Source organism: Seriola lalandi, unplaced genomic scaffold (genome assembly GCF_002814215.2).
Source record: "Seriola lalandi dorsalis isolate HSWRI2012SDOR001 ecotype SW California unplaced genomic scaffold, Sedor1 jcf7180002054529, whole genome shotgun sequence".
Taxonomy (NCBI): Eukaryota; Metazoa; Chordata; class Actinopteri; order Carangiformes; family Carangidae; genus Seriola; species Seriola lalandi.
The window spans coordinates 22672-41600 of NW_019525082.1; the positions used below are offsets into that span (position 1 = coordinate 22672).

Below are 18929 nucleotides of genomic sequence, written 5' to 3' on the forward strand. Positions count from 1 at the left end.
TTTTCTTTGATGCACGTGATAGTAAACTGAATATCTTTGGGTTTTGGAGCAGAGGTCCCTAACACAGAGGAATAAGCCGTGTCAGGCTTTGATTACACAAGCAAACATTAGGTAAATAGGATTCATGAAGTGTTGGTTTTGGACTTTCCTTACAGAAGAATTAGCCTTATGCTTTAACTTTAAAATGTATTAGTGCCTGTATATGAAACCTGGAGATCACACCCCATGAGCCATGTGCTGGTTAGTGTTTATATAATAATAATAATAGGGATCATGAGTTACAGGAACAATTTATGGGTTTGAATTAAGTTATGGGTACCACTTAACTATAAATAAAATTATAATTTAAAATTAATAAATAAATAGTCTATAAGCTGTAATTAATTGCTATTTTATTGTATATTTTATACCATAGCCTTCTACATCTATCTAAATAAAATAGGTATTACAGTGTCAAAGGATTATTACAATAATAACATAGAAGAGTAAAAAAGAAAACATTAAATGTCTTACAACTGAGGGTGCCAAAGACAGTTGTTTTAACAACAATATTACTGTGATCGCTGACTATGATAACAGTTTACTTCAAGACAAAATTTCTAACCAGCATGCATTGTTTTACACCCAGCATGCACCATGTCAAGGCATAAAGTTGAATGCACCTATAAAGTCACCTTACTGGAATAAACTGATAGCAGACACACCTACTGCACTGCCAAAGACAATTTGTGCATCAAGATGAACGCTGTCGGTGGACATTCAGATTTTTGGTGAGATGCCAACTACTTTTATTTCTTAATATCCATCAATTTTTTTGTGCTTAGAGATGGAGGATGATACCTGACAGTGGTACAGACTTGACATGCTGTTTATAATGTGCCACCATTCACCATTCACCAATTTCGATGTCAGCGCTGTTAGGAAAAGACAGAAAGGATCCATCTGCACCCTGCAACACTTAAGAGTTACCCATTTCAAGTTATGCCAACTTCAATGTCAACTCACTGCCCTTCCACATGAGGTGGTTCAGGTATCTGTGCAGGATGCTTAAAAAAAACTACTTGTAAATTTTGTTATTGCTTTATAGCATTAACAGCTGTTTATTTACCAGACTAGAGGAAATGTTGCAACTTCATTCCTGTCTACAAACGGGGGAAAGCAATGCCAAAGTTAACTCCTGTTTTGCTTATATTTCTATCACTTCCTCTGCTGAGGCTAGCATGCTAACCAGCTAGCACCAGCCCGTCCCGATAGCAACTCATTATAAAGTCCAGGCTGTCCTGAAGAAGTAGTGCTGCTCGGAGGGTTTGTTATAACCTCCTGTGTTGTAAATGTAACAATGGCTGAAGCTCTTGTCAAGCAAGCATCACCACCACCCGCTCCTGGCTAGAAACCACATTTGGCGGCAGAGAAAACTAACAAATAGCCCTTTTAAAAAAAGTAATTAAAACTGCCATCTTGCCAACATGTGTTGTTATGCCCACTTACACTAAGAGTGTGCACTGCACGCAGACCCCTCTCCAACGAAATCCTGCAGAAGTGAGACATCTCGCGCGGCTACACTCTTTGGCTGTTCTCAGGTGAACAAGGTCGTGACGACAACAAACGCTTTTTTTTTTTCTTCTCACATGACTCAGAGGATACCTCCGCTCCTCATAGTGAACCATACTTGAAACGCACCGGCCGTCAGGTGTGAGGAGGTCGACTACTGTATTGTCTGCTTTTCCCTCTGTGGTTGTGTCAACATCAGCTACATGTAGTTCATTTACGAAGAAGCGGAGGTCGGCACCCGTCCTACACCGGTGTGTGAGGTGAGTCTGTGCCAGGTGTTGATGTGAGTGAGCCCACAGGTTGGTCTGCAGGGTGTAGTCACAACATGAACACCTTAGTTGTGCGATGTTATGCAATACCGTTTGATAGTAAGTATTAAAGAGGCTTGTTACCCTTCAGTTGCTATTGAAAGAAGTGTTTAGCCGTACTGTAACATAATTTTTCTGTGGCCATATGGTGAAATATTGAATTGTAGTGTAATGTTTTTCTATTATTTTGTCCACCAGACAGAAAACCATTATAGAAACAGCTTAAATTGTCAAATGTGAAAAATAAAAATTGTCAGCATTGCCAGTCATCTGCATCGGGGATCTATTTTTTCTGCTTTCGGACAAATCATAATAATGTAGGAGTTGCAGTTCAGCTTGTTGGCATTTTCGCCTTGAGCTTATTGTCTGTAAGGTTATAGTGACTCCCAGCAGAAGTACAAAACAGTAGCCTACTTACTTTTTTTGTTTTCCGATGTAGAACCAAATAAAATTTTCTCTGTGTTAAATATGACATTTATTCCAGTCATTTGGCTGTGTAATTTAGATCATGAATGGCCATAAGGTATGGGTTTCTATAATAATGACAAAATAATATTAATGTTCTATAATATTAAAGTAAATGTAAAATAGTTTTACCCCAGGTATGCTGCATAGTCTGAGTGTAAAATAGAATATTTAGGTTTGGGTGTTAGATTTGACATCTAGGCTTGCTTGTCTTTTGTCAGATTTGAGAAATAGCCCTCGTCCAGATGTCACCTTGCTCAAGTGATCCTGTTAGAACTTGTCAGAGTAGGTGTTGCAGCATGAAACTGGGCTGTTGCCTCTGTGGTTACTGTACATTAAAACAAAAAAAAAAACTGTCAGTGACAAGGTGTGACCTCTTAATGGTATGCTGTAAATTACAGGCTGGTAGGACAGTGAAGGAAGCTTTCCCACACCTCTTCAGGTGACTAATTGCATCAAGCATTTCAAGGTTGTTACACAGCAAAGAGCAGGAAGGCAGAACAGGCCAGAGTCTGAGCCAGGGAACATATCTGCTTTGAGCCAACAACTCTGCCTCTAGTGTATTTCCAAAGAGTCCAAAAACCTGCAGAAAACCAGCACATGACTTTGAAGCAAATAGGAAGTTTTAGCTAAATGTGTTGTCATTCTGTTGCCTGCGTGTGTAATCGTTATCAATGGTGGATCTGAATGAAGATGAGCTCATAGGAATGAGGAAGTGCAAGAAAAATCCATTCAAACTACAACAGAGAGCAACATTTGTGAGTCAAATGAGTTTTAAAATATGTGTAGTATTTATCCTTCGAAATCGATATATATTGGTGAATTACATTCCTGGAATGAAGATTTAAGGTTTGGTAGTTACAGATATTAAATAAATAAAATACCAGCAGGATAAAGAATAATCCGCCCTTCATGGTTGTCACAGTCGTCCAGTATAACTCCTACCTCGTAATGTATATTTGTACAATTTGTATGTTGTATGTCACATCAGAATTTGCATGTTAATTCTCACTTATTTTTAATAGTATCTTGTTTCATGATACCATGCGACGGCTGTAGAGGTCTGTATGTGTTGGCTACAACATGTACAAATAATTATTGGTTGTGTTTGTTGTTCTGTCATATGTCCTTGTTTTAGGTAAAAACAAGAGACGCAGCCAAGTCACGGGTTCACATCACCTCATTAACCACATGCTGGTGATGTCACTTCGTTTTTTAGGGCCCACAGCCTGACAGTTTGTGTCAGGATGAGGAGAGATCTTGGGTTGACGCTGCTCTTGCTGCTGTCTGCAGCTGCCGAGTCCAACAGTAAGTTGAAAAACACGAAAAAAGAAAAAGATAAAACTTAAGTACATGCAAAGTCAGAGAAGCAGCACCAAGATGTGACAGTGGGAGTGAAAATATAAAATATGAAAACTTTGAACTTATCAATAGGTTTTATGAATGTGTTTCATAAACGTCCAGAGACAAACGGAAAATATGAGACAAGGGAAATAACAGAAATAATTTGCATTCCTGGTTGAGGCTGAGCTGAAGGCAAACATATAGACACACTGTCACATGGTCATGGTTAGCTTACAGACAACTAATGTCTGTGCATCATTGTATTTCTTACTTAATTATCATCTCCTAAGCTCAAAGAAACTAATTAACCAACTGAAAACTGTTCACAGCATCTTCTATGGATTATCAATGAATTCTGAAGTTTTCTTACCAATGAAAAACCAAATAAAACCAAAACTGTCTGCATGGCTAAATACCACTGAGTGACTGTGACTGTAATTTGAACCAGCTCATATGTTATTTCAATCATAGTTTTCCCCTCCCAAAGTTTCTCTTTTTTCTTGTATTATTGGGCATTAGGAGCTGATGCATGTTTGTATCATGTGTTGCCAGGCATGTCTCCACCGGGGAAACCAGTCCTGCTCGGTTGCAGGTCCCCAGAGAAGGAGACGTTTACCTGCTGGTGGAAGCCGGGCTCCGACGGTGGGCTGCTGACCACGCACCACCTCTACTATGAGACAGAAAAGTCAGTGCAAGTTTTGTTTGGTTTTGTTTTTTTAATTTAATATTCATGTCAAAAACATGACATACAACAAATGTGCCCAATGGACCAGGATTTCATTTCTACTGTGTGTGTCTTAAAGGATAATTCTGGTATTTCTAAACCTGGGTCTAAATGATCAGTAGGGACAAAAATGTTTAGAATTGGTCCTCTTGTAATGAAGCATTTTTGTACTGGTACTTTCATTTAAATAAGGGATCTGAATACTTCTTCCACCACTGAAAGTCACACCAGCAACTCCCATCCTCTTAAAGTAAAATGACTTTTATTTTGTCAATGGAGTCTGGTGGCTTTGAATAAAATGATATAACGGCTATTTATGGTTAAAAAATAAGCATCTTACTTAACAAAAAGGTCTGTCTCTGTAAGGATCCTTTCCATAATGTTGTCAGACACTTATAATAACAATCTGAGCCTGTCTGTGGCAAAAACAAGCACTTAGTGGACATATTTTGCAACAGACAGATGGCAACTTGAATTACATTATATCTGTTTCGTGGTTGTCGGATACAGCAGACAATATTGGAGTCAAAACATTTTTGTCCCTATTAATCACTTAGATCGAAAAAATACCGCCCGGGTTTAAAAATACCAGAATTATCCTTTAACTACTAGGCCACCAAGTTTATTACTCACACTGAGAGCTGGTGACGGTAAAGCTGCTGTTGTTGTCAGTGGAGTGCTGTAGACCAGCGAGTGGAAAACTACCAGCTCCCTTATTCACACACTTGTGCTCAGTCAGCTGAGCACAAATCTTTGTTGCTGTGGAACCTGCAGAGATCAAACACTGTGTGACCCTCACTTGCCCTGTCCTGAGGGCAAAATGCCAGCACTGACAATTTAAGACTTTTCAAGGATGGAAACCTTCAGTCTGTTGGTCCACTGCTTTTGTCCAGACCCAAAAATCTCAACAGCTATTAGATGCATTACTGCAAAATTTTGCAGACAGTCATGGTCTGACTGTGGTGACTCGACCCTTGATGCTGACCATCAGGTCAACATTGTTATTTGTCTAATTCTTCAGTTAATGTCCAAATATCTGCCAAAACTAATGACATTCCCATCAGCCACACAGAATGCACTACCTGCTAAACATCAGCATGCTACCGTTGTGATTGTGAGCTTGTTAGCATTTACCTGTGCAGCCTGACAGAACTACTCATGGATTATTAATTAATTATTTCAAATTGTCAAAAATGCATTTGATATTTTGTTTAGTTTCTTAGAAAATAACATTTGGGATCACGTTGCAGTGGTCACCTGACTCATAATTCGTTATAATAAAGTCGCTATCACCTGAGCCCTGTGCTTGTTTATTGACTGCTAACATGTATTTACTGCTCAGAGCACAGTTATGGATGTGTATGTCAGCTAAATGCCCTGAGCAACAATCGCCCATATCCTGGTCAGTAAAGGTCTTGTTTTGTCTGTATGCAGATTGGAGGGAACACAGGAGTGTCCAGACTACCGCTCGGCAGGGAGGAACTCCTGTTTCTTTGACAAGGACCACACCTCCATCTGGGTCGATTACTACCTGTCAGTGGTGGCCTCCAATGCCCTTGGGAATGCCACTTCAGACGTCTTTAAGATGGACGTAATGGAAATTGGTAAGTTGTTATTCTCAAGGAAAAATGATTTAGAGGAGTTAAATAAATCAAATCTCAAGAGAGAGCTACTGAGAGTTAAAAAATCTGTAAGGTCAAAAAGTTTGTGTCAAGATGTTTAAATGAAAAGAAATGTATAATGTTTCACTGACATTAACTGATACCATAAAGCATAAAAAAACCCCATTATTACTAATAATGAAGAACAGCTTAATCCACTTAGCTCAGCTGTGTTTTTGTGGCAGAGATACACTTTGAACTATTGACTACTACTATATCTGCGTATTTGTTAAAGTAGAGGTTGACACAGTAGAAAAATGATCCGTATTGTTTGAACTAATGATTGGCTCAGCTTTATTGGCGATGCAGCTTTCTTGAGCTTCGTAAGGAATGGAAAAGTACTGACTGACAGACGTAAGGTACAAATGAAAACATGAACAGAATGAGATGGAACAGGTTTGTGCCCGGTGTAAAACTTGTCTACAGATCAAATTTCACACCTTTTGTTTGGTTATGCAGGCAGATGCGCATGTGATCGCCATGCACTGTACTTACAGTATATTTCAAGCTGAGTCTTGTCCCATGGAATAAAATATTAACTCCACTGCATCAGATTTTGTCCCAGGGATCTAAACCTACTCTGTATCAAATATTCAAAACGTACTTTATTTTATGTTTTCTGTGGCCTTTATGTTTTTTTGGTGGTCAGTCCAGAGTGAAATATCTCAAGAACTATTTGAGGGGTTGACAAACATTCATTCGTGATCACCAGATATGACTCCTAATGACTTTTGTGACCCCTGACCCTTCTTGCAGCAATACCAACAGGCCAGCTTTCACTCACCCAGTGAAGTTACTCAACAGTTATTGAATGGATTGCTTTGACATTTGGTACAAACATTCATTCAAGCTATTTCCATTATCAGGCCAAAATTCCAAGTTGTGCAATACTTTTATTTTTTAATCAAATACCTGCATCAGCAACAGCTGTACTTGGCTTTTACTGCTAATAAGCAAATGTTAGCATGCTGACATTAGCATTTAGCTCAAGCTCTGTGTTTGTGTGGCTGTGGTCTCTTAGTCTTGTTCTGTCTGCGCTCGACAGTGAAGCCCAACGTTCCAGAAAACGTCACTCTGCAGGTGATGAAGATAGAGGACAATCCATACCTCCATATCAGATGGGAGCATCCCTATGACACAGACACCAAGTCCGGCTGGGTCACCATCAAATACGAACTAAGAGTCCAACAAGAAAACAGCAATGGGTGGAAGGTGAGTCCAAAACAAACAGTAGCTCATTGGTTCACTTGAGAAGTGCTGCACATTGTGTTTGCTTTGTGCAGGAAGGAACAGTAGGAGCCTTTAAAAAGGTACAGTCTGTGATCTACATGTAACCAGTCAAATGGACTGACAGGACTTTTTTTGCAGAAAACAAGACACACTTACTAAATCCATCTTGTCAAGTCATGTTGTCATGTTGTTATAGCTTTGTTTTAGAGCTGAAAAGATTTAATATTTCAATCGACTTAATTGACTATCTGCAACAATTTTGATAAGTAATTTTGTCAAGAAAATGACCAGGACTGTCAATTGCTGTGACTACACACAAACCGTATGTAGTATGCACTACCCAAACATTTGCTAGCACGCAGTTAGCATATAATAAATCAGTGTATCATTGTACTGGAATCATTACAGACCACCACAGATTCAGGTAAAACAAATGTATTTGCAACTACCCAAATGTAACCTTTACATGGGTACAAGGCGAACTGTTGGGTGATTCATGTGTGTGTGGTTTTTTTTTGGCCCTCTCTCTCTAGGAGTACACGTCAGGTACACAAACCCAGTTCAACCTGTACAACATCAATCCTGGTGTACTGTACATAGTTCAGGTGCGCTGTGCATTAGACCACGGCTCCTGGAGCGAGTGGAGCCACTTTACCTCTGTGAAAACCCCAAACTGTGAGTCACTGAAGTTATTTGCTCCATCTTTGGCTTTTACTTCAAGGTGGCAACTGTATCAAGTTACTACTAATCAATAAAAACATCTTTTTTCTTTAGATGCTCAGAAATACTTTTGGATATTGGTGTCTATCCTCTCTGCAGTTCCATTTACAACAGCAATGTGTATCTTTGTCATGAAGAGGAAATAGTATGTATCTCCCGCAAAGAATGATATACAACTCTTAATATATACTCTTTATAAACCAGGATGATATGGACAATTTCTTTTGTTTCTCAGTGTGAAGAAGTGTCTTCTGGCCCCTGTTCCTGGTCCAAAGATCCGAGGACTTGATGTCCAACTTCTGAAGGTAAGGCTGCATCAGCGTTGTATTTCCAAAAACGTGTTTTGACCGTGTTAACAATCTACTGAATTACTCCTTATTAACCCTTACAGAGGGGGCGATCTGAAGACATAATCAATGCCCTGATAATCAACCAGAGCTTTCCTCCTTCGGTGGCCTGGAAGGACGAGATAGAGGAGTACCTAATCGTGTCTGATGACGGACTTCTGCCAAACCCTTCAAGTTCTCAAAAAAGGAAGAAAAGCTTGATTATTCCCACTGGCTTCCACTTAGACTTGGAAATCCAATGTAAGGAGTCGTCTCCAGGCCAAAGTGACTGGGACAAGGATGAGGAAAGAAAGAAAGAAATAGACAACTTTGTAAAAAGCATTACGTTGCTCTCAGGGGAGCCACCCCAGCTGCCAACTCAGAAACAGCTGTGCCCAAGTGTAAGCTTTGTAAACAGAGAGGCGACAGATCAGAGTCCATCAAATCACAACGGTGCTGCTGAGAACGCTGTCCAACCTCTGACAAACAGCGGTTATGTGGATATTCAGAGACACAAGAACATACAGGAGGTGGGTGTGAAAGAGGAGGACTACAGCAGAATGCAGGAGGTGAACGGTGACAATGTTCTCATCCTCCAGAAAGAAAAAGTCACAGCATACATGGATGTTCAGAGACAAGAGGAGAACATACCAGAGGACTACAGCAGGGTGAAAGAGGTGGACGGTGCCAATACGATCCTCCTGCAGAGACAAAATGTCTCAGCTGACTCTTCCTGTAGGGAGAAGGGTAACCACTACACAAACTGCACCAATCAGAAGGACTCCCACTTTACTGGGCCCGGTAAACTGGGAGTGTGCACAGAACTAATCTGTAGCGGATACGTAGATGCTACCCCTGCACCATCTTTAATGGAAGGTTTTGTTTCACATGCTATGTCCAAAAACAAATGACTGATGCCCCTAGTTATTTTACTAGGGTTTTAATGATAAAAGAAATAGTTATATTCTATATTTTTGTTATTTCTTTCGGATAGATTGCCATGACATTTGATGCAGACATTCATGGTCACCAGAGGAACAGGACTGGCTTTTATGATCCCCTTACGTTTCCTCTGCACCATGTGGTTCAGAGTGAAATATCTCGACAACTATTTGAAGGATTGCTGTGATATTTGCCACAGATATTTATGGTTTCTTGAGGTTGAATTCCAATGACACCAATGATCCTCTGAGTTTTAAATTTTCCACTTGTTCAGTGAAATATCGTGGCAGTGGATGGCCACTTAATTCTGTTCTGGTATTGGTTCCCAGGAGGTGAATCTTAATTGATTTGCTGAGGAGACTGACATTTTTGGTTTTGTGTGAAATATCTATTTTGTTACATACATTCAAAGTCCTTAGAGAATAACTTTAAGATTGTGAACATGGTAAAGATTATACCCGATAAACATTAAGCTATATCAGGCTTCGGCAACACAGAATACTAGTTGGAGAGTTGTAAGTGGCCATGAAAAAATTACATAAGGTGTTGCAGTGCGTTGCTTTTGCCTCAGGTCATTCTGGTTTATCTGGGGTGTGTACAAAAGAAAAGGAAACTGCACTGCACTCACACTAAACCTACAACTAAAATTTTAAATGAGATGACATTACATGGCTTTAATAGGAATTGATCTGGAAAAAGTAAAAATAGGACTGCACACAAAAATGTCAGTAGTCTAATCATCATAAACAATTTTTTTCTTTTTGCATGACACTTAATGCAACTGATTTTTAAAGAATGACTTCCTGTAACTCGTTTTTGATATCAAGTTTCATTCCAAAAGGATTGATCCGTTTTAAAAAATATCCATTTCCTAGTTATGTTATGAGAGACAAGAAATCATTTTGGAATGAACATTTCAAATGTAGGGCCAATACAGGCTACTTTACATCACATTGTATGTGGGATTTAAAAAGAGATAATCTTCTTTTTATATTAATTTAGGGAGAGAAGAAGTAAGAGGATTCAAATGCATTAATACAAATTACATCTAATGATAATTGTTTCATAGAAGCAAAGATAGACATTTTAAAATGTTTGTTTGTGTCGTACATTTTAAGCACCATGTCTGGTCTTGTGTTGCACTCTTCATAGTGCAGTTTAAACTCAGGATTTTTTTTTCCTGCCTCAGGTTAAGGATAGAAACTTAGAGTAAACATGACTTTTTGTGTCTCTGCTCTATTTGTGGAAGTAAAGTACTAAAAATTATCCCATGGAAGATGTTTCTTCTTTTCCTTAATTCAAATAAACAAAACTTGAGTAAATTGACCGTTGCGGATATAACTAAAATATTTCCCAAGATACTTTATTCAAATCAAAATTCAATTATTTAGTGTGATATATATCAACAAATATAAATCATTTCAATGACAACAGACCCAATTCGAAATTTCCCCAATTTTCTTTTTATATTTATTTAAACAATTCCCAGGTGCTTAGCTTTAGTTATCTAACCTCTGTCTGTTATATTAGGGGTTCCTCAGGGAAGTGTACGTGGTCCACTACTATTCCTCTTGTATATTCATTACCCACTCACTCAAAGTAAATACTGTATTTGTCTTCTTTATGCAAATGACAATTTACATTGATATTTACTTTGGAGAAGACAATAAATCAACCCCACCTCTGCTAAAATTGTTATTTCCTATTTAATGCATTATAAAAAAGAAACCATCTGACTATTAATATAAAAATTATATTCTCCATTCTCCTTGGAAATTTGTCTATGCTCCATTTTACATACAGAGTTTATATTCAATGATTTATAAAAGAGATGAATCACAAAATATAACTTTCGGTACAACATCATGTTGGTATGGAACTACCAAGTTCTACTTGATAGAACTGTACCAAGACTTGAGCAAGACTTTGGCATTTGGCCATCTCTACCTTGCATGAATCCAATCCAATACAAACATACAAACTCTTTTTTACCACACCAGACACCTTTCCACAACTGAAATGTTTATATTCGAAATGATATCTGCAATTTTTAAGTCTTCATAGGTCATAATCATATACACCTTCTAATTCTGACTTTCAAATTATTTAATTTATTGCTTCTTTTAACGTGATTGTCACCTAGCACTTTATATTACCGTCATTTTTCCTTTTATCAAAATCATTTTGCTATTTTATTTTTTACTTTTCCTCCGCATGTGGGACAACAGAAGACTTACTAAACATGATTTCAACTGAGTCAAATTAACAACAGGCAATGTTCCTTATTATTTAGGTGTTTTTCCTGTTAAAAAGAACCTAATCATAGGCAGTCCTACATATAGTGCGTAGTACCTGTGCTATCAAAAACAGAGGCTCTACTATGTAGTGCAATCAGGATTTAAAAAAAAAAAAAAATTTCTGACGTCATATAAAAAAAAAAAAAATTCTTATGCAAAATAAGAACATAGCTACATTTCTAGCTTTTAAATGAAACTAGGTTGTCATTGTGGCCTGGGGGTTTATGACTGTGGCCTCAAAAAAGGTCAAAAAGTTCCCAAACTGTGACAGTACACAAGAACACAAGCTGTGTACCAAAAACTTAAACAGCTGCATTTTTAAAGTCTCGATTTGACTGTCGTCCAACAGCTAAGTACTGTATAATTTCTTGTTAATATTAGTATTTAGTTTTCTTGTATACCAATTGAAAAAAACAACATGCAATAAGGATAACATATAGTATATACCCCATGTAATTGGAATTGAAACACATTTAAGTCAGATGTACGAAAAAGCAGGGTTTGTGTCCATGTGTGACCTCAGTGTCATGCAGTGTGGGAACTTTGAGCACTGAGTTTCTCAAAACAACCACAAATCTTTTCTACATTCAGAAATCGTATGCAGTCTATTTTTCCTAAAGTTTTACAAAGGGTGATGGACAACCATAATTTCACAAGCTCATCGTCTAACTGGCCCTGATTTCAGCCCTGATTTCAAATGCTGACCTGAGCCTGGCGACAGATTTTTGTTGCATGTCATTCCTCCTCTATCATCTCATTTCCTACTATTTGTGTTCCTGTTGAAGTGAAGTTAATTAATTAATAAGAGAACCAAAAAATGTAACACAGTAGCCGTCGAGCTGAAGTCTATAACCAAATTACCACTGATTCTTTCTTATTCTTTAACAACTGATTGATATTTTACACACATTCAGTGCATAAACCCCTACACATCCTCAAGGTATGTTCACAGACAACATAGCTGAAAATTCATATTGTGGGATCTCTTCAAGTGACAACTTTGGTCCTAGTAAGTCAGTGGTTAACCTCTCCAGTTTTTAGCCTCCTCTACACCCACACACACACACACACATACTCTTAATATACACAGCTTTGCCCATTTATCTTGAACTCAAACACAAAAATATTACTTAAAGAAAATCAGAATTCACTGCAGATACTGGCAACATGATGAATTTCCTGACAAAAATCCCCAGGTTCAGAACCACTGCAGCAGAACCCTTTGTGCTGCTTAGTCCATCCTAGTTTCTCCTATGCTGGTGATGAAGCATGAGTGGGTCCATATTTTAGGCACGGAGTGCTTTACCACTGTCAACTCTTCACATCTTCATCAGTGTTATCAGTACATTCACTGTCCAAGTGTATGGAGCTCAGCTGCTCCTCAAAGTTCAAAAACTTATGGTTGTACTCCTTCTCCAACATTTTCTTCCAAATTTTTACTGGGAGAAAAAAACAAAACAAAAAGATAATTATTTTATTTTTATTTTCTGACTTTGAAATCTGTTGTATCCACTAACTCTTCTCTTATTCAACTACATTTCCCCTATAGTGGATTTAACTGGTTAAATCACAAAATTACACCTGTTACTTAATTTGATCTTGTCAGACCAAACAGCAGATATCACCAATATTGGGTTGGGACAGTCACTTACTGTATTCTGGTTCTTCTGGCTGTGTGGTGTCAGGACTGGGCACAGCCTCCTCTGCCAGGCTGCTGATCTGCAGCTCTTCCTCCATGTTCACTGCCTGCTCTGCCTCTGTCTGGCCCGTCTGCTCCAGGCTCGACACCATCACCTCATAGGCTCTCCTGGCCTCAGACGACAACTCAATCATCTTATGGTAGTAGTCCTGTGAGTAAGAAAGACGACTCTTTTAGTTTATCTTAGCTTTTAGATTATCTTTCAAGGTCAAAAATCATTTGTGGGTATTCTCATAGTAATAACATTAAAGCTAATTTCCAGAACAGGGATTAGTGTGTACTAAATCTGACCTGTGCACCGTCATAGTTGAAGATGCCCACAAGACTGACAGGAACTGCCTTGTTGAGGCAGCGGCCCAAAGCTTTCCTAGAGAGTGCAAATACGAATGGCACCCCCTGTTCACGACATGTGTCGATGATGGTGTGGAGAGCCTCATCCAGGCCACCTGTGATAGGTACACACAAATTAAGAGAAAATTCTAAGACTGTATAAAATAAACTCCTGAAAACTTCCTAATGACAAACCGTGAAGCTCTCACAAGGACACAGTACCTTTGGATTGGATCCGTTCACAGTTAGGTGAGATGATGACACACTTGACTTTCCTGAGTTTGAGGTGCTTCAGGACTTCTCTGAGCCCCATCACGATTCGTCTCTTCATGCGGGCCTTCATGGGGTCCTTCTGGTACAGGCGGTCCTGGAAACGAACCAGCTCCTTTAGCAGAGTCGTCACACACTCATCCACGTCTCTGCTCAGCATCTGGCTGCAGTAGCTGACATGTACAACAATATACATTTCAAATTAAAAATGTGACAAAAACAGCGATTCAATTCCATGGGACTAAAAGTTTTCTAATGTGTGTGTCAACAAAAACACAAACAACCTAGACCAACAAAGATTAGTATTGTGCCTGAGTTTACAGGGAAATAGCTTTTGCATCCTTACTCTCTGAACTTCCTGCTGTGGATTTTGGGTTGACTGACTGAGCAGGGCACAGGTGAGGTGGTGTGTTGCTCTATTGTCTCATCTTTGGTGGCCTCCTCGTCACCCTCTTTCAGTGTCTGATTTGCACCATTAAACTCAGACTGATCATCAAGCTCCTCTGTAGGACTCCCAACCTCATCTGAGGTTTGACAAGCACAAAATACAGATCAAATATTAGCTAGAATCAAAGATTTCCTTCACCTTCTTGCAGCTGTGTTTACTTATCACAGGACTCAAATGTATTTTATTTTTCACATGATTGCTCTGACCTGTGGCATTTGTATCACACTGCTCTTCGTCTGCAGGATCATTAGCAGGTTTGAACTCATCTTCAGGCAGCAGACCTCTCTCCTCCAGCAAACGTCTCTGTTTCCTCTCCTCCCTTTCTTTCAAAATGACCTGAGGATCAGACAGAAATAAACTAACAAGGTTGTACTGCTGAAAAACTTTCTTGTAGAACATCAGTATTTGTTCTTGAGAAAGTGAGTGGACTTACCTTCTTAAGAGGAGTGGGTTTCTTGGCTTTGGGGACCTCTCTCTGTTTTCCTTTCTTCACCAAAGGGCTGGTGGAGTCCAGGGGGTTGTGTGCAATTTTATCGTGCTGCCAGGGCAGCTTCTTCTGCACTGACGGCTGCTTCTGGACAACAGGTAGTCCCCCTCCAACTTTAAAGAAATTAATTAAAAAAAAAAAAAAAACATTTACTCTGGGCTACATTTTAAGACCTTGTACCTACAGCTCTGAATCTGTAAACATCACCCTTAGAATGTCTTTTTAAATGAGTAATCAGCCAAAATATACCTTTAAATTATTCTTATTTGAGACGAAGACAAATGAGGAACCCTGTGAAGCAGAGATGCTGACCATAACCCACCTGAGAGAATGACTGGTTTGGCGTCTTGCTTGGCTTTTTGAGATTGCTGCTTCTTCTCCAGAGCAGCCAACATATTTCCGATGTCCAGCTGAACAGGAACTTTGCTCTTCTTCCCACCAGACATCTTTTCTGCTTTCTACAAATCAAGAGACCAAGAACAGGAGTACAAACCAGACCTTTTCTTGGATAATTTTAAAAGGAGTTTATTTGAAAGTAATCTGAAAATACAAACCTGTAATTTTTTATTTGTCTCTGTGGGCAGAGCTTTTGCTGCAGATGATTTTTCCTTGTTCTGGTCTACGGACTGATGATGACCTCCTTCTCTTTGGGTTTCCTTAAAAAAGGCAACACAGATTTTGAATATTACAGACTATCTACTTCATTTTGATGTGAAAACATCTCAAAGGATAAATTCACCTCATTGCATAGCTTTGCTGCATTGCTGTAGCTTATCAATCTATCAGTTCCAGTAAAAGCAGGAGTCAAGCCTGGAAACTCCTCTTCATCCTGACAAGACAAAAAAACAACAAAAATGATCTTCCATCCAACATTTAAAAGAAACCTACACCTATTTTGAAAATTTAAAAAAATGCTTATGAATGGGTTTTGTTTTTCGATCAAATGAAAACACAGAAACTATTTTTTATTTACCTCAAATTTTGGAGGCTCCTGATAAATTACTGATTGTTCTGACTCCGCTTCTGCATCTTCGCCGGCAACTTTAGCCTTCTTCTTCTTTTTCTTTCGTTTTTTCTTCCCTGGGGTGCCCTCTTCCTGCTGTGCAGCCATTTCGTCCGTCTGATAAGATGCAAAATAAGGGGACAGAATATAACATTGAAACACATGGCAATGCACGAAAACCCAAAGGTTTAGCTGACAACTATGATTTATTACCAAGGAAAGTGGCCTAGTGCTTGCACACACAAAAGAGCCACACATGAAACCAGCCACAATGAACAGTTTACTGATGGTAATTCTTCATGCTTAAAAATATGTAATGAGAAAAGACAGAAACACACAACATGAATTAAAGCCTTCTTAGGATTTTACGATTGAAAGCTCTCCCACCAATTAGACTATCAGAGAGTCCAAGTTAAATCAAATATGTTTGATTTTTCTAACTGAAATCTGGACATTTCTGCATCTGAGCAAGTTGTTTAATGCTGATCAAGTTTTTCTGTATATCTAATTAATTCATATAGTTTATGTACAGTAAAAATTTGATAACAATACATCAGCTGATCTTTGTTTCCTAAAAGCATAACATTTGGTTTATTTTATAACAGACGTCCACAAAAGAAAAGCACAATTCATCACAGAAAATAAAGATGGAATGATGGAAATCTGAACATAGTGTATCTCTGAAATATGCAGAAGTCATTTGTAAATATGTGATGTGGAGCCCTTTCAGTTAGGATTTGAAATCACATTACATTCACATCAGTCATTTAACCTGCATGGGGTTGCTGCTGATTGTATTCTCTTTAGGGACGAGTTTCTTCGGAGGCTGAGAGGCGACGTTAGCCCATGATGTCACCACCAGCTGACCTGTTCACAAAAAAGGATAAACAAATATCTGAAACATTATTGCCTTTGCATTAAAGTCATTGGAAGACTGATGATGAGTTGTTTCATCCTACCTGGTGGGATGACAGGGGAGTCTGGCTTAACATTAATGGCACTTGGTTGGGGATCAGGCTGTGCTGGCGATCCTCTCCTGCCAACCTATTCAACAGAAAATTACAGTTGCAGTGTAACACCAAATTCATTCAGAGTATAACTCTATGTAAGTGAAGCATTCACCACTAACTCTTACACAATATCCCATCTGATATGTCAGTGAGCTCACCTTCCAGGCAGATGACGAGGTTTGCGTTTGAGGGCTCGTGGATGGAGGAGCTGGACCCCAGCACTCTTTCTGAACAAGAGAAGCGCCTGCTTTGCCCAGCGAAACACCAGCCAACTCTGGGAAGTCGGCCATCTTCACCTCGAACGGGACGAAGTCGGTCTGTGCTGGTTTTGACCTCCCTGCAGAGTTTGGGGCAGATCTGGCACCTCTAAAACCTGGGGATCAATTACAAAATGTGATTCCAAAAGTTTGCTACAAAATCATTTTCCCTGACTAGAGTGAGGGAAATCAAAGGAGGAAAAAAAAGATTTCTGGCGAATATTTTTTGAAAAAGAAAAAAAAAGAAAGAAAAATTCTCCATTTGGCTGCCATGTGTGAAAACTACCTCTCCTCTGTGGATCCATTGTGATCTTGCCCATGTTGCCACTTTGAGCAGAAGAGTCATTGTTGCTTTTTGATGCCTGTGGAGATACATGAAAATCACTGAAAATAATTTCATGAAGACAGTTTTCTTTGATTTAGTTTTCTTAAACTTAAAATTAAACCAACCTTTGCTTGTGGATCCTGTACGGACCTGTCTCTCTGTAGAAAATCATCACTGGTCTCTCTAACACGACGGCTGTTGCTGTAGCCATAACTCCTTGGTACATCTCCACTTCTTCTTGCTTGGTTTGGGCTCTGACCTGACCGGTTCCTTAGCAAGGATCTAAATTTGTCACAAATAAGCAGTTGAATAATTTACACACATGTTCCAGGCCATTAGGTAGAGCAAATGACAGGCTACTTTGACCAGAACAGAAATATTATATAAATATTATGTCATCATCTTCCTACCCTCTTGAAATCTGGTCAGAAACATAAGCATTTGGTAACATCAGGGTTGGTGATGAGGCTGTGTGTAGCTCTGCCTGCTCCTTTCTCTGTCTCCTCTGGTGTTTAGGGTCAAAAGACTGGACAGCCAAAACAAACAACAACAAAAAAAACACCCACACGCAAAAGAAAGACAATTTGTTAATAACCAAATATCTATCCTTTATCCATTCATGGACATATGCATATATACACACTAAGCCTGTGTTTGTTGTTGTTTCCTTCCTTTCCTTTTTGATTATGTCATGTATGCTTGACAGATATTTAAAACAGCGATAAGGGGAAAAGACTGGACAGCAGATAACAGTTTGCTCAACAGTCTGCTTGAATGCGACCTTTGGCAATCACGTTGGCTCCAGTTCAAGTAAAAAAAAGCCGTCTATTGCCACAGTTAAAGTTATTTTAAATGATCCGATCACTTAATCTATGTTTTAGATTCATACTTCATTCAATGAAATGTGCTAAGCTTAACTTGACTCAAGTACAGTTAGCTAAGTATTAGCTCATTTATTTAGCTCAAATTAACATCCAGCTAATGTTACACATTCATAACTTTTGGGTAACCAGGCAAAGCCAATGTTTTACAACACGTCTCAACAAACAGCTCAATTGTGTGGTCAAAGCAGCGGTTAACCTATAAGTATGCTCTACTCATGGTTATAACAGCTAAAGTTTGCATAAAGTTAGCTTATGGTCAGCTACATGCATCAGCGTACGTTAGCGTAACAGGCTAGCATGCTAGATAGCAAAAAAAAACAAAAAAAACAGGCAAAAGCAATATTTTTCGTAAACTACCTTGTCCATCTTCAGCTTTTTCTTAGACGCAGTCGCATCTCCGTATGTTCACTCGATCTTCCATGTGTTGTCAGACTGCCAGTTACAATGACACCTCATATGTGTGCGCCTACAGCGTGTTGGCTAACCCGCCGCAGCAACCTGTTTGATAGCATAGCCGCTACATGAGCCTGATGGGAACAGCTGATGTTTACATTGTGTGCGGTCAGGAGAGGTTACAGCGACATCTTCTGCCTTCACAGCGTTACAAGCTTCACAAAAATTACAAACAATTAACTACGTGTAAATCCT

At 39.0% G+C, this 18929-nt stretch overlaps 2 protein-coding genes across 3 annotated transcripts; one reads left to right on the forward strand and one right to left on the reverse strand.

Moving 5' to 3' along the window:
- Positions 1 to 1634: 1634 nt before the first annotated feature.
- On the forward strand, positions 1635 to 10537 carry LOC111661002 (prolactin receptor-like). 2 transcript variants are annotated; one of them, XM_023414460.2, is made up of 9 exons: positions 1635 to 1811; positions 3463 to 3632; positions 4221 to 4353; positions 5827 to 5996; positions 7099 to 7265; positions 7817 to 7958; positions 8058 to 8148; positions 8239 to 8308; positions 8395 to 10537. In XM_023414460.2, exons 2-9 carry the CDS (start codon positions 3572 to 3574, stop codon positions 9238 to 9240), a joined length of 1680 nt encoding a protein of 559 aa, XP_023270228.1. In that variant the 5' UTR covers positions 1635 to 1811; positions 3463 to 3571; the 3' UTR covers positions 9241 to 10537. The 2 variants fall into 2 exon arrangements, with proteins under 2 accessions (XP_023270228.1, XP_023270227.1); XM_023414459.2 differs by having other exon boundaries at positions 1636 to 1811; positions 3544 to 3632.
- Positions 10538 to 10871: 334 nt separating this feature from the next.
- Positions 10872 to 18798, reverse strand: LOC111661001 (selenocysteine insertion sequence-binding protein 2). The gene is made up of 18 exons (XM_023414458.2): positions 18639 to 18798; positions 17808 to 17923; positions 17523 to 17679; positions 17359 to 17434; positions 16974 to 17188; positions 16765 to 16849; positions 16578 to 16672; positions 15776 to 15922; positions 15542 to 15631; positions 15357 to 15458; positions 15125 to 15260; positions 14749 to 14915; positions 14522 to 14651; positions 14214 to 14391; positions 13820 to 14040; positions 13559 to 13713; positions 13221 to 13416; positions 10872 to 13007 (listed from the first exon to the last, which is right to left on the reverse strand). The coding sequence occupies exons 1-18, from the start codon at positions 18645 to 18647 to the stop codon at positions 12880 to 12882; spliced, it is 2403 nt and encodes an 800-aa protein (XP_023270226.1). The 5' UTR covers positions 18648 to 18798; the 3' UTR covers positions 10872 to 12879.
- Positions 18799 to 18929: the final 131 nt, after the last annotated feature.

Bases quoted from the DNA above. Each gene is read 5' to 3' on its own strand.
- LOC111661002 (XM_023414460.2), top strand. From the start codon at position 3,572: ATGAGGAGAGATCTTGGGTTGACGCTGCTCTTGCTGCTGTCTGCAGCT. The intron at 7,266-7,816 runs GTGAGTCCAAAA...CTCTCTCTCTAG, and splicing joins AAAACAGCAATGGGTGGAAG to GAGTACACGTCAGGTACACA. The intron at 7,959-8,057 runs GTGAGTCACTGA...TTTTTTCTTTAG, and splicing joins CTCTGTGAAAACCCCAAACT to ATGCTCAGAAATACTTTTGG.
- LOC111661001 (XM_023414458.2), bottom strand. The intron at 17,435-17,522 runs GTTGGTTTAATT...GTATCTCCACAG, and splicing joins TACAGGATCCACAAGCAAAG to GCATCAAAAAGCAACAATGA. The intron at 14,041-14,213 runs GTAAGGATGCAA...TGTACATGTCAG, and splicing joins CACAGCAGGAAGTTCAGAGA to CTACTGCAGCCAGATGCTGA.